The sequence below is a fragment of the Notechis scutatus genome, chromosome 2 (genome assembly GCF_049901735.1).
Source record: "Notechis scutatus isolate UNSWTSFEM ecotype Mainland chromosome 2, rNotScu1.2, whole genome shotgun sequence".
NCBI lineage: Eukaryota > Metazoa > Chordata > Lepidosauria > Squamata > Elapidae > Notechis > Notechis scutatus.
Genome location: NC_142010.1, coordinates 138626546 through 138640538, shown reverse-complemented (window position 1 = coordinate 138640538; position 13993 = coordinate 138626546). Strand labels below are relative to the sequence as shown.

Below are 13993 nucleotides of genomic sequence, written 5' to 3'. Positions count from 1 at the left end.
ATGTAGTAAGGGTTAACGGAGAGGCAGTTTCTGTAAGCAACACCAGAATGTTTCCTTCCTGCCTTCCTTACAGGATTAGGCCAGTAATTTCTTCTAACAACCGGTTCTCCAAACTGCTTAGAATGTTAACAACCGGTTCTAGGGAATAGGTGTGAACTGGTAGAATCCCACCCCTGAGTGTGGCAGCATAACCATAAAGTTATTTAGTCAATCAATTTGCATACATGTAAGCTACTCTGATGCTGCAGAAAAAAATGGATTAAAAAAAAGACTATTCCAGAATTACTTAATAGGAAAAAAAATCTATTTTGAAAGATCCTCTGATTTAAAGAAGGCAACCAGGGACAGGTTGCAATTTTGCCCATTTGCTGGGAACATTTGCACAGCAAAACAGACCGATACACAGATCACAATTTTCTCCACAAGACGAAAATATACCTATTTTTTTAAAAAAAATGTTTTTATTTCTAAATGGCTCTTTATATTTTACAGTAATTTTATTAAACATTACAATTAAAAAGATAAAAACTAAACTCAAAAGAAAAAAAAATGAAAGTGCAGGGGAAAATGAAAAAAAAGAGTATACTAAAGAAAAAGAACAGAAATATACTGTATAAAGAAATGACTTCCCCCTTCATCACAACTATAAAAATGTTAATAACTTATCACTTTCTCTTAAAATACAGCAAATGATCTATTTTTTCCATGTCCCATCTGTTAACTATAGAAAAAATCAGTAAAGCCTTGTCATTCAGTCATAATCAGCAATAGTCATAATCAGTCATAATCAGTTGAATGAGTCTTAGCAGAGAAAACAAAACTATCTATTTTAACCTTGATCAAATAAACCAAGTTTGTATTGCTTTCTTTTACTTTTAACAATCTTGATCTTTAGTTCATTTGAATAATGTCCTAGACCTAGAGTTTCATTTCATTTCATTTTTTCTTCGTCCCTTCTCAAAAAATTCTTCAAAGCTTTAACAAGCCACTTTTGTAAATCCAATATAGGAAAATTATCCAAATCACTCTTTTGGTTTGTTATTTATATATCCCTTTAAATTATTAGAACATCAGCCAGTTTGTTTTGTACATCCATTGTAGCCTCTTTTTCTATATGTATTATTCTTGTAGCTTGTCGTTTTTAGATCCATGTTCAGATCAATCTCAGTCTTGTCTGGTAAACTTGTTCCTGTTCCATAACATCTTTCAGTTGATCTATAGACCCTAATCCTCTTAAAATTAACTTCTGGGTCCATTGTTTAAAAATATCTTTCAACATACACAATGTTTAGCATTTTCTTCCATCTATTTTCTTCCAGCTATAAGTCAAATTTAAGTGCTCTTCTCTTTTAATTGAAACCTTTAGTTCCTTCTGGTTCCCCCTTGTGTCTAATCTTCAAAGTCTCATCCTATCATTTTTTTGGCGGTGGGAAGGATACTTACAAATAATTCCAACATCTTATTTCAAATCCATTTGGATGTTTAATCCATCTGTAACATTCCAGAATCAAACTTTTAATCATCCCTTTGCTGTTTATTCCAAAATAATTTTAAGCTTTTAAATTTGTGTGTATTTTTATATTCCACTTATTTTTTTATATAAATAACACAAGCTAGTAAAGATACCTAATATTCATTTCCTTCCTCTTTTCCCCACAACAACCACTTTATGAGGTAGTTTGGGCTGAGAGAGAGAGTGAGAGAGAGTCATCCAGACAGTTTTCATCCCTAAGGCAAGACTAGAACTGATGGTGTCTTACTTTCTAGTCTGGTGCTTAACTCCTTGAAGGAAACTCACCCAGTGGTATAACATGTGTTAATCCTAAGGTTCCTAACAGTTGAAAAGCAGTTAGTAAAAGTAATATCCAAAAGTGACTAAAAAAGTAATGTATGCAAACCAGGAGTGGGATTCAACCAGCAGTACTACCAGTTCTGTAATTATGTTTTACGTGTGTGTGTACTACACCATAAGCTGTGCTGTCCGGACATCTGATAAGTGCTGCATGCGGGTGCGCAGCATTTGAAAAACCACTTTCCCCCCTGCTTTTTCAACCTCAGCTGTGCCGCGCAAGGCAGCTGAGGTTGAAAAAGCAGGAAATAAAGGACAGGTAAGAGCCCGGGTGGGCAGGTGGGCCAAAACAGCAGCAGACAAAGAACCGGTTCTGTGTCTGCTGCTCTTCAGAGCTACCGATAGAGAACTGGTAGCATTCCCAGCCCTGATGCAAACCCAGTGTCCTTTTTGAAGATGCCAACTGTGATTTCAGCAAAAAGATGGTATTCTCTCATGTCCCAGAGCTGTAAAATCACCAGAGACTGCTGTCATGCTGTCTCATCACAAGGGGCAAATGTATGGAGCACTTGTGGGCAATCTCAATTCCACTTCTTTTCCAGAGAAGAATTACGAAGAGCCAATCTACTTAATAGAATAACAGAGTTGGAAGAAAGCTTGGAGATCTTTTAGTGTAACTTCCTGCTCAGGCGGGAAACCCTACCCTTTCAGACAAATACTTGCTGGCTCTCTATTCTGTGATGGTAGTTGGCTCCGCTTTTAGCAGAGCTATCTTTAATTTGCCATTTCTTCCCCAGAAGTCCTTATAAATGTATATTTGCATATGCAGATTCTATCTAAATATCTTTTGGTTTTCTTTCTTTCTTTCTTTCTTTCTTTCTTTCTTTCTTTCTTTCTTTCTTTCTTTCTTTCTTTCTTTCTTTCTTTCTTTCTTTCTTTCTTTCTTTCTTTCTTTCTTTCTTTCTTTCTTTCTTTCCAAGCAGCATCTTCTAACTTTAGTACGCTCCATCAACAAAATATGAGCAGAATATTACCCAAAATTACCCAGAATATTACCCAATATTACCCAAAAGGTGTTGGGGAACAATTTAGGGGACAGAAACCTGCCACATTTCAGAGGGATCATTTGGCAGGGCTGGCCTATCAGAAAGGAGCATGGGTTGTATACACCCCGTTTCTAACTGCACCTACATACAGCCAATCTGGAAATGGACATGTGAAAGTGAAAATGACTGGAGCTGTTGTTTCTCCCCTTCCAGATGCTCTGAATATTAGAACATAGACAGGAAGTGGGGAAAGCAACGGAAGTATACAGGTGAGGCAGGTTTTTCCTAGGGGGTGGGGGTTGGGGTTGGGGAGGAAGTTGCTGGAGGAGAAAGATCAGGGTGATATTCAAGGATCCCAGTTTATGTACTATGTAGCTTGCCCTGCACTTAGCAGTAAATCTCTACTCTCAGGAAAGGTACAAGACATCAGTGTGAAAGTAAAATTTAATTACTCTCCCCCGCTATTATAAAATGAAGGATGCACATACTATTTTGTCCTATATCCTAGATAGCAAACCATCTTAAGTCAAGCCTGCTGTTTCCAGCATACAGCCTTGATCTGGATATGACCCTTGTTTCCTGTACAGCTTTCCCATTTTCCATGAATCTGTAGTATCATAATTGTTGACACCATGCACACTGACAGCCAGAGGTGTTAAGAAGGTGAGATCAGACTGCATTTAATATAACCAGCCTAATTCTTAACATGAACATTTTAAAATGGATTAAGTAATTAAACGTGACCATGCTGTTCAGAGAAATCCAGATATAGATTTACTTCAACTGAATTAAATACATTCTATGTTCCTGCAGCCCAGATTTGGAACACAATCCCTGTGAACCTTAGCATGCCTGAGTTCTACTGACTGAATAGAGAAACATCTCACACATGATTAACACCCATCCACTGATTCCTTTGGGAACTCATCAAACTTACACTTGGGATTTAAAAAAAAAAACAACAACAAGAAGACGGAAACAAACCAAGCTCTAGGAAAAGCAGTACAATTGGTCACTTAAAACTTTCATTGTTAAAGTTCATTGCCTAGCCCAATTAATGTGAAGCTGACCAGAAGCGAGATAACTATGAGACTTTACAGTTGAACATGTTGCCACTACAAATGCAGGGAAAAGCTGTGCCTCTAACACAACCTAGTTAACCAGTCATTAGCAAGTAAAGCTTTTTTATAGCCCACAGTTTAGCACTGTCATTTGCTATTTATCTTCTGCTGTAAATAAAGACGAAGGGACCATACATACAGATTCATATATCCCCACAATGCCATAGATCTTCAACAATTCCAGAAGTTAGTTTCTCAACATGGTCTGTCTGGAATGGCAGGGCCAGGCAGATTCCCATTGACTGGAATTCCCTACCTCATTCCTGCCTTCCGCCCTTGAGATCTACTTCCTCTAGGGGGCTTTGGTGTCTTCCCCCAGTTCTTCCCCATTAAACAGGAAAATTCCAATAATGGCAAAATTGCTTCTCATCATTTCTTTAACATGACAAGTTGATATGATAAAGCCCCAATGCCTCCTGAAGAAATGCCTTTTCTTTTTGGGTTATAAAAGCAGGGGGTTTTACTCTTAAAATGTTTCATAACTATTACCTACAGGTGTCAGAGTTTCATTTCCACTTTTTAAAACCTCGTGTGATTTTTTATATTGCAGGTTTCTTTTCCCCTAGATCTGCAGGAGGTCTTTTCTGGGGCTCTATCAGTTCAAATCTCCCCTCTTGGTAGCTTCAGAGAAAGTCCTAAACACCATTAAAGGTTTTTAGCCAGCCAGATGACACCCCGCCACCCTCCATCCTATGGCAAGCCCAAGTCACTTACCTCGTACAATGCTCAGTGACACCTTGAAGTTGTTCTTCAGCCTAGGGTCATCAACCAGCTCCACCAGCTGGAAAAGTTTGTTGAGCTGCACTTTGATCCCCTCATACCTTCGGGCCTCAGCCCGGATAGCTGCAGAGATCAACTGCCTTTGCGAATTCATGGTGTATCTGTTGTTGGCAGAAGTGACTCAGGATCTCAGCCCATGGTGCAACCTCCTGTCTTTTCTTCACCAGGAAAGTTAAGCAGGCCTCAGGCAACCTTAAAGTGCCCACTTCACTCTCATGAACCTGATCAGTTCCCCCCACCACGCACACACACACTCTGTCGGTTGCACTTCCTGAGAAGAACGTCACATTTCAAAGCCACTGCATTTGAATCACCCTATCTCTATCTGATTTTGACACTAGGCAAGGGCGTATCTATGTTGAAAAGAAGAAAGAAAGAAAAAGCATAGCACAGCCAGTGTCTTCTCAGCCAAGGCTGCTAATCATCCTCTAGGATCCCAGGCTACATACTCCAAAGCAGGCAGGACAGGATTCACAGGTGCTGGAATTCTGGTTCCCAAAAGCTATAATTATGCAAAGTATTTTTGGCAGCTACACCTAGGTAAACAGAGAACCATATGGAGGCACACACATCTACCCTCACCACCCAATGAGGTAGGCACACCCATAGATCTATCTTGCCCATGAAGTGTAGCCTGTCCCATGGGAAGCAGTAAGGAGAAACCAGGGCCAAATAAGAAGACTTAAAAGAGAATAAGAGTAAGCATGACCAAGCTATAAAAAATTTGTATAGAGCAGGTAACACCGCTGGGGAAAAGTTTTCCCTGCCTCACTGACAAGGTCAGAACCTTAACTCGACTGCTCAAAGTGAATGCAGGGAGGTTTAAGATCAAAAGGAGGAAATTGTTTTTTAAATACAATTAAACGGTGAAATTTGCAATCAGCAATTGTGATAACGGCAGCCAGTTTGGATGGTTTTAAAAAGAGGCCAGTACTAGACAGGTTTATGGAGTATCAGGCTATTAATAGTCCCTATTTGCTATAATTTCCTACTTTCTGAAACCTACCTTAAATACTGGTTCCCAGGAGGTGATGATGGAAGGAAAGTTATCAGCCTCCAATGAATGGGTACATTTCCCAAATATATCTATTTGGCCACAGTGTCACACAGATTGCTGGCTTCAGTGGGACTTTGGCCCAATCCAGCATGGTTTTGGGATACTGTTAGAAGATCAGAGGGCAATCTAAGAAAATGGGGTTTTCCTATAGAAGACACCCCGTGTGACTATGGAGAAGAACGTCTCATATGCTGTAGTGCATACAATGTCCTTCAACAAGTATAGAAGAAGACCTCATGCTGGTGAGAGAAAATGCTAGCACTGTGGCCCGATACTAGGTGAATGTCATTTAATGTTAATCCTATTTTTTTACATACCTTTTTCACATGCTATATTTCTATGGATCCAATCTGGGTCGGTCACTAGGACTAGAGGTTTAGTCTTCCAAGCTTTCGGACGCATACTGGAGCCCATTCGCAGAGAACTTCTTTCTAGCAGAGTGTGTACTTTGGGTTATTCTGTGTGTGGTATTTATATGGTGCCTGTTGTGTGTGGCTTTTCAGGGGTTGATTGGGGTGTTGGTGGCTGGCTATTAAGTGGTTGGTTTCCTTGTAATACCAAGTCCTTGCCTCCTAAGTACTTGATAAGATGGAAGTAAATCAGCACTCCTGTTAGCCAATGAGGGGCCCATTTCCCAGGCTTCAATCACTTCCCTGGCTGTTTTTTGCCTGGTCATCCAACAATCTTGTTAGCTCCAAAATTGAATGTATGTCCTTGATTACTGCAATGTGAGGCCACCAATGAGTTCGGGTCTTCTTGTCTGACTGTTCGCTTGTGTTCTTGCAATCTGGTAGTTAGCTTCCTCTGTGTCTTTCCTACAGAGTCACAGGGGCGATCCATGCAGGGGAAGTATAAATTACACTGGAAGTATCTCCCGCCTTCAAGTGATCTTTACAATGCATAACTTATCCTCTTATGGTGTGGTATATTTATATGGCCTATTTGATACCTATTTTACTTGCTCAGTGTTGAATGTTGTATATCTATAATCTGATGGTGCTTCTGACACAAATAAAGTAAGTACGGTACTCTAAGGAAAGCTCATCTGATCAATCCAAAGATAAAAGGTGAATTGTCAAGTGTAGACAGAACCATTTTTGATGGAAAATTTCATGCTCAAAAGGTTACAAGCCAACCACAACAGTGGTGGGATTCAAATTTTTTTTACTACCGGTTCTGTGGGCACGGCTTGGTGAGCGTGATAGGGGAAGAATACTGTAAAATCTCCAGTCAGGGGTGGTATTTGTCGGTTCTCTGAACTACTCAAAATTTTCGCTACCGGTTCTCCAGAACTGGTCAAAACCTGACGAATACCACCTCTGAACCACAAGTGGAGTTCAAATCAAAAGAGATGAGGATTGTTTTGTATTTTTAATATTCTTGGAGTAATGGAGGTAGAAGCAAGAATAGGGCACTGGCTGTATTCCCTCTGCTCTTCCACTAGTTGCATACAGGACATACAAGTCAACTCTGTATCCACAATGACTGTACTTGTTGTAGGAATGACTGTGCTTATATGGCAAGGATGGCTACAGGAAAATGTATTTATTTGTTAAATTCATCAAGCACTGAGCCACAGAGCAGTTTTGCCAGATGTGTGAGCTTGTCTTTTGGAGGACAAGTTAGAAATTAGGCATAAGCTCTGGTGGCCTTTTACTGCTTTAAGGTCCTTGAAAATATTAACAGCCATAGCTTGTTGCATTGTACCATCCCTGCCTGATCTATCTGTGTATCAGGTAAATTTTATTTGTCATAAACATGTATTTATTCTTAAGTTTATATGCTGGCCATTTCACTGTCCAAAGTAAGCCTGGGTGGCTTGTGCTAAGTATGGTCGGTGGGTCCCATTAAGAGACGAGGCTCAAGTAGTGAACAACAGCTCTTTATTTAGGAAGCAGATTCTGAGACAAAAAGCCCTAGCCACGGCAGCTCCTTTTATAGAGCTTGGCCGCGGCTAGGCAGCCAATGACAGTCTTTTGAGTTTGCCGCGCTTGGTTTTACCCAATCGCAGCAAACCCTGTACGAACCAATCACGAGTGCTGACAGCGTCCAATCAGGGCCCGGCTCTTCCGGACCAATAGGAATGCAGGTCTTCAAGCCTGCTAGTATGGAACAGCTTATATATTCATATAATTTTACAGAACCAGGCCTTGGGGAAGCATGATAATGAACTGTCATCAAATAAGGACAGGGAACCTAGGTGTAAATATTCTCTTGCTTTCAGTCTTCCTTGCTCTTTGTCATTAAAATTAGCTAACTTAGGGGAGGTATCATTTTGACAGTTTGCTTCAGTGTAAATGTCAAGGGACACCTTTTCCTGAAGCCAGCTTTCAGTTCAGATTTTATCCCTAGAGCTGGAGTGTGAGCCAGCAACAAACAGCTGGTATGGCTGGACAGCTGCCCAGGAAGGTGTGAAAAGCCCAGAGCTTAGCTTTAGAAAACGCCAATTCTATTCCACGTTCTCTGCTGCTCTTCCAATGCCTGGGAGATCAGTGGCATTGATGAGAAAATTAGGCCTCTTAAGCAGATGGCAGAAGACCCACAAAGCCTAAGAATTGTCCTTGTAAATTGTATGTGAAGAGAACATTTTTTTTTTTTTTTTTGTATTGGGTCAAGTGACTCTTCCAGTGGGTTTCCCTGATTGCAGTTTGGAGACGTTTGTTATCCCTTTAAATCTATCATTGCAGCAGGGGACAAGGCACAAATATGCCATTAATTTTCTGGGCAGAAGGAAAAGATGAGAACGGCATGGATCGACCGGCTACTGTTACAGCAGGTAAGAAAGGAGATGTCATGGATTGTTCTTCTTCAATCGCACGGGGAAATTTAATGGCGCAAAACATATATCCAGGTGTGCTACCTGCTATTCATAAACACATTCCAAGCCAGAAGACCTTTGAATTGACCATGGCACTTATTGATATGAAATAGTGCTACTAGAGAATAGTTCTGTCTAGAGTCTAGACCCATGGTAGTCAACCTGGTCCCTACCGCCCACTAGTGGGCGTTCCAGCTTTCATGATGGACGGTAGGGGTTTGTCCCCTACTTTATAAATCACCATTACTGTGGAACCGGTGGGCGATTAGAGAAAACTTTACTACTAACAGAGATACAAAAGTGGGCGGTAGGTTTAAAAAGGTTGACTATCCCTGGTCTAGACTGATAAGACTAAGAATGAATGCCTGTTAAGCCAGTCTTGCCAATGAACCACACACACACACACACACACACACACACACACACACACACACCTTGTTCTGAGTATCATTTTATACTCTAGCTTTGACAAGGTTACATTACAAATTTAGATTACAAATTACTTTGCAATTCAAATGTACTAAGCCAGCCTTACTGCTCGTATTTCTGAGCCTCCCAAGCTTCTGCCCTCAAAACCTACTATGATGAGGCCACTAATGTTGGGGTTAGTTGCCCCATTTTCTGCTGAAAGAACAACAATAATAACAAAATAATAGAGTTTGAAGGAACTTTGGGGGTCTTCTAGTCCAATGTACTGCTCAAGCAGGAGACCCTGTACCTGTGATGGCGAACCTGTGGCACCTGTGCCACAGATGGCACGCAGAGCCATTTGTGTGGGCATGCGAGCCCCAGCCAAACTTACCTCACTGCACACGTGCATGTCTCCCAGCCAATTTTTGATCCTTTTGAGGCCTTTTTTGGCCTCTCAGAGGCTTGAGAGAAGCCTCTGCAGCCTTTGGAGGCTGAAAAACAGGCCTGTTCGTCACTTCCTGTATTTCTGGAAATACCGGAAGTGATGAAACGGGCCCCTTTTTTGGCCTCCAAAGGCTGCAGAGGCTTCCCTCGAGCCTCTGGGAGGCTGAAAAAGGCCTCAAACGGGTCGAAAATCAGCTGCAGTGCAGGTAAGGGGGCGATGGCGGAGATCGTGTACGCATGCATAGGGACCAGCAGCTTCTGGGTGCTGGCATATGAGTGCGCACATGCAAGCATGCATGCAATTTTTGGCACAGGAGCCCAGAAAGGATAGCCACCACTGCCCTATACCATTCCAGACAAATGGCTGTCCATACTGACTGTACAGAACACCCCTCCCCTCTTGGTTCGGTCCTACGTAACATAGTTCCGTAGGTAGACGGGGCTTCGTACTTGCCTACTGGACTTGTGCAGATTAGTTGTTGTTTGGCTCCTGGCCGGTTCGGTCGGGACCTCTGTTTCTCTTGGCCTCGTCGATGGAACCGCCTGGAAGGTGTCGCCGGGCCTCTTGTTGCAGCTCCCTCCCGGTCTACCCGGGTTGGTCAAGCTGCGACTCTCGCCGCTCCCGCCTAGTCTTTCCGGGCTGGTTGAGCTGGCCTGGCTGTTTCTTCCTGGTGAGGCTTCGAGCTGGCTGTTGACTGGTGAGTATTGCTGGTTATTTTCTATTCTTTCTTGATCCCCTGTATATTCCCTCCCCTCTTGGTTTGTGTTAATGGGGTCGTCCGTGTTTGATTGTGTGTCGGTTGTGTTTCTTGTCCTTGATCTTAATTGATCGATGTGGCGTTTCCATGCTTGTCCGTCGGTCGTCTGCAGCCGGTAGGAGTGGGGTCCTGTCAGTTGGGTTATAGTTGCCGGTACCCATAGTGGGTCTCCGGTAAGGTTCTTTGCATAGACTCGTCGCCTGGTGCAAAAACCCGGTGCTTGCTTGATGAGTCCGGGGGTTTTTCCGGGTTGTATGTGGGGTGTAGTCTGTCGAGTGGGGATCTTAGTTTCCTCCCCATCAGTAATTCTGCCGGGCTTTTGTTTGTCGTTGTGTTTGGGGTTATATGTTGTATTAGGAGCATTTTATTTATTTTTTCTTGTATGTCCCTGTGTTCGATTTTTTGGAGGGTTTTCTTTGTAAATTGAACCATCCGTTCCGCCCTACCATTGGCCGCCGGATGTGCCGTCGCTGTCAGTGCGTGTCGTATGCCCTGCCCGCTAGGAATTTTTCGAATTCTAGCGAGGTGAATTGGGGCCCGTTGTCTGACACGATGACATCTGGGAGGCCATGGGTTGCGAAGAGCTTGCTGAGTACCTTGGTGACAGCTTCTGTTGTGGTGGTTTTCATGTTGCTTACCTCCAGCCAATTGGAGTAAGCATCCACCGTGATGAGGAATGTGTTTCCTTTTGTGGGTCCGGCAAAATCTATATGGATCCTGGACCATGGCCCCTGGGGGTTTCCCATTCCAGGATTGGTGCGGCGGGAGGATTTGGTCTGGTTTCTTGGCAGCGTGCGCACTTGGCCACCCAAGCCTCGATCTCCTTGTCCATGCCTGGCCACCAAGCGTAGCTTCTGGCCAAGGCTTTTGTCCCGCACGATGCCGGGTGCCCTTCGTGCAACAATTTTAATACTTTCCTTGCAATTTTTCTGGTATGACCACCCTGTCCCCCCATAACAAGCAACCTTTCTGTAATGACAGTTCTGTTTGCGGTTTCGAATGTCCTGAATGATTCATCGTTCTCTTTTTCCGCCACCCTTTTCTACCCAATGTAATACCCGCGCCAGACGTTTGTCTTTATTAGTCTCTTGGGCAATGTCTGACGCGGTTATGGGTAGGTCGGGCAATGCCTCTATGCTGAGGGTGGTCGCCGTCGGGGGCTGGGTCAGCGTCTAGGTCGGGTAGTGGCGAGCGGCTCAGCGTGTCTGCGTGGGCGATCGTCTTACTGGGTCGGTGTGTGAGCCGGTTGTCGTAGGTGGCGAGGAACTCGGACCACCTTGTCATTCTGGGGGATAGGATGTTCGGGTGGCCTTGTTCCCAGCCAGGATTCCCAGCAACGGCTTGTGGTCTGTGATAATGGTGAATCAGCGGCCGTAGAGGTACTCGTGGAACTTCTTTACTGCTGCAACGATGGCCAGGGCCTCCTTGTCTAACTGGCTGTAGTTCCTTTCTGGTTTGCTGAGTGTTCTTGAAAAGAAAGCGATGGGTGCTTCTTTTCCGTCCGGAAGTGTATGGCTGAGGACGGCACCGACGCCAAAGGGTGAGGCGTCGCATGTGACGGCGAGGGTAGGGTCTCATTATATTGTATGAGGACGGCATCCGAGGTGAGCAGGTCCTTGGTGTTCCTGAATGCGGTGTCCTCACGTTTCCCCAGGTCCATTTGGCCGTCTTATCCAGGAGCCTATGCAATGGCTCCGCCCAGTCACCTTTTGGGGCAAGAACACATTGTAAAAATTTAGCAGTCCCAGAAATGCCTGCAGCTCTGTTTTGTTCTTGGGTGTGGGGGCTTCCTTGATGGCTTTGATTTTGTCTCCGGTTGGGTGGATGCCATGTCGGTCTAGGAGGTACCCTAGGAACTCGACTTGCTCTGTGCACAGCTGGCATTTCTCTCTCTTCACTTTTAGCCCGGCCCCCTTGAATTTTTCTAGTACCTCCCTTTAGGCGACCCTCTAGTTCTTCCCGGTTGGCTGCCGACACTAGTACGTCGTCAAAATAGGGGACCACCCCTTTTATTCCTCGCAGCAGTCTTTCCATGAGGCTCTGGAAAATTCCGGGCCACGCTGACTCCAAACTGGAGTCGGTTACAATGAAACGCTCCCGGTGGGTGACTATTGTTTGCGCCTTGGCGGTTTCTTCATTGACCGGCAGCTGCTGATAGGCTTGCGCCAGGTCGAGCTTAGCAAAGACCTTGCCCCCCAGCGAGTGTAGTAGGTGTTGCACTACTGGGACGGGGTAGGCGCTTTGTTGCAGGGCGCAATTGAGGGTGGCCTTATAGTCCCCGCAGATCCTTACTGACCCATCTGGCTTAACTGGGGTGACTATTGGGGTCTCCCATCGGGCGTGGTCGATTGGTTGCAAGACCCCCTGTTTGACGAGCTTGTCAATCTGCTCGTCGATTTTTCGGAGTGCACCCGTCTCGGTTTAGGCATATGGGCGATGTTGGGGTCTAGGCTGAAAGAGATAGGGGCCTCGGTACTTGCCTAGGGTGCCGTCGAATACTTCTTGGAAGTCCTTTGCCAGTTGCTGTTCCCAGTCGGCTTCTGTGATGTGGTTTATGCCCGTAATCTCGATGCCGAGTGGTGCGAACCATTGGAGTCCTAAGAGGCTGGGTCGGTTTCGGTCCATGATCGTCAGGGAAGCTTTGCGGTGCGGTTCTTGAAAGTCACTTGAACTGTCCGGTCCCGATGACGGTGATGCGGTTCCCCTGGTAGTCCTTGATCACCAGCTTCTGGTTCTCCAGTCCTCCTTTCTGGATGGTTGGCACCAGCCGCTTGATTTCTTTCCAGGCAACCATGGAGAGGTAGGACCCGAGTCCACCTCCATCCGGCATGGCTCGCCCTCGATGTCCACTTCTACGTACACTTTTCGGGCATCGGTGGTTTCGGCGTGACCAATGGTGACCGTCTGGTGGGTTTCCTCCTCTGGCGGCCTTCCCGTTTCGTCGCCCCCGGTGTCTCGGCTCAGCGATTTTCAGCTTGGCGGTCTCTGGGTCTGGGGGGTGTCGTCTCGCCCGGTTGCTCTGGTCTCGGTGGCGGGGGCTGTGTGTTTTCTGAGTCGGCAGACTCGGGCGATGTGGCCCCTCTTGTTGCAATGCCGGCAGATCGCGTCGATGAAACGGCATTCTGATCGAGGGTGGCTGCCCCGCACCCGGCGCACTGGGGCCCCGACTTACGACCTCGTTGATCTCGTCGGTCCCGTCCTGCCTGGAGCCGATGGACGTCTTCCTCCTCTTCCGTGGTGTCTGAGGCGGAGTCCAGGTCCCCGTGGTGTGTGGTGGTCTCTCGTTGGTTCGCTTCAGGGGTTTCGGTGCGGTCCCCGTTTTCTGCCTTCCGGCCGGGCTGCTGACTTCCGGGTGGCCGGCCGCGGAGGCTTCTGCCAGGGCGTCGGCGAGTCGATGTCGCCCTTTGCCATCAGTCGGCTCTTCAGTGCCTGGTCCCTGAGGCCTAGGACCACGCGGTCTCGGAGTGCATCGTCCAAATCCCGGAACTCACACATCCCCCTAGGTCCCACAGGTCAGCTATGAAATCGCTGGCGCTCGTCCCTGCCGCTGGTTCCGCCGGTAGAATTCGTCCCGCCGGATGAGAATGGGCATGGCGGGGGCATAGTGGTTTCGGTAATGGCTCGAGATCGCCCCAGTCTATCGCCTTCACATCCGCGGGCTTTGCGAGGGCTTTGGCCAGCTTGAACACTGCAGGCCCGCGGTGCGTCAGGAAGACGGCTCTTTTCTTCTGCCCGTTCGCATCCTTCAAGTTGCTACTCGAGGAACATT

At 45.5% G+C, this 13993-nt stretch overlaps 1 protein-coding gene across 1 annotated transcript in view; it reads right to left on the bottom strand.

Annotated features, from left to right (window-relative positions):
• Positions 1 to 4969, bottom strand: part of AGAP2 (ArfGAP with GTPase domain, ankyrin repeat and PH domain 2) — a 178683-nt gene extending 173714 nt beyond the window's left edge. Inside the window, exon 1 of the mRNA XM_087956359.1 lies at positions 4671 to 4969. Coding sequence (XP_087812485.1) covers positions 4671 to 4830 — 160 coding nt within the window. The 5' untranslated portion in view covers positions 4831 to 4969. The remainder of the gene's footprint in view (positions 1 to 4670) is intronic.
• Between the last annotated feature and the right edge of the window lie 9024 nt (positions 4970 to 13993).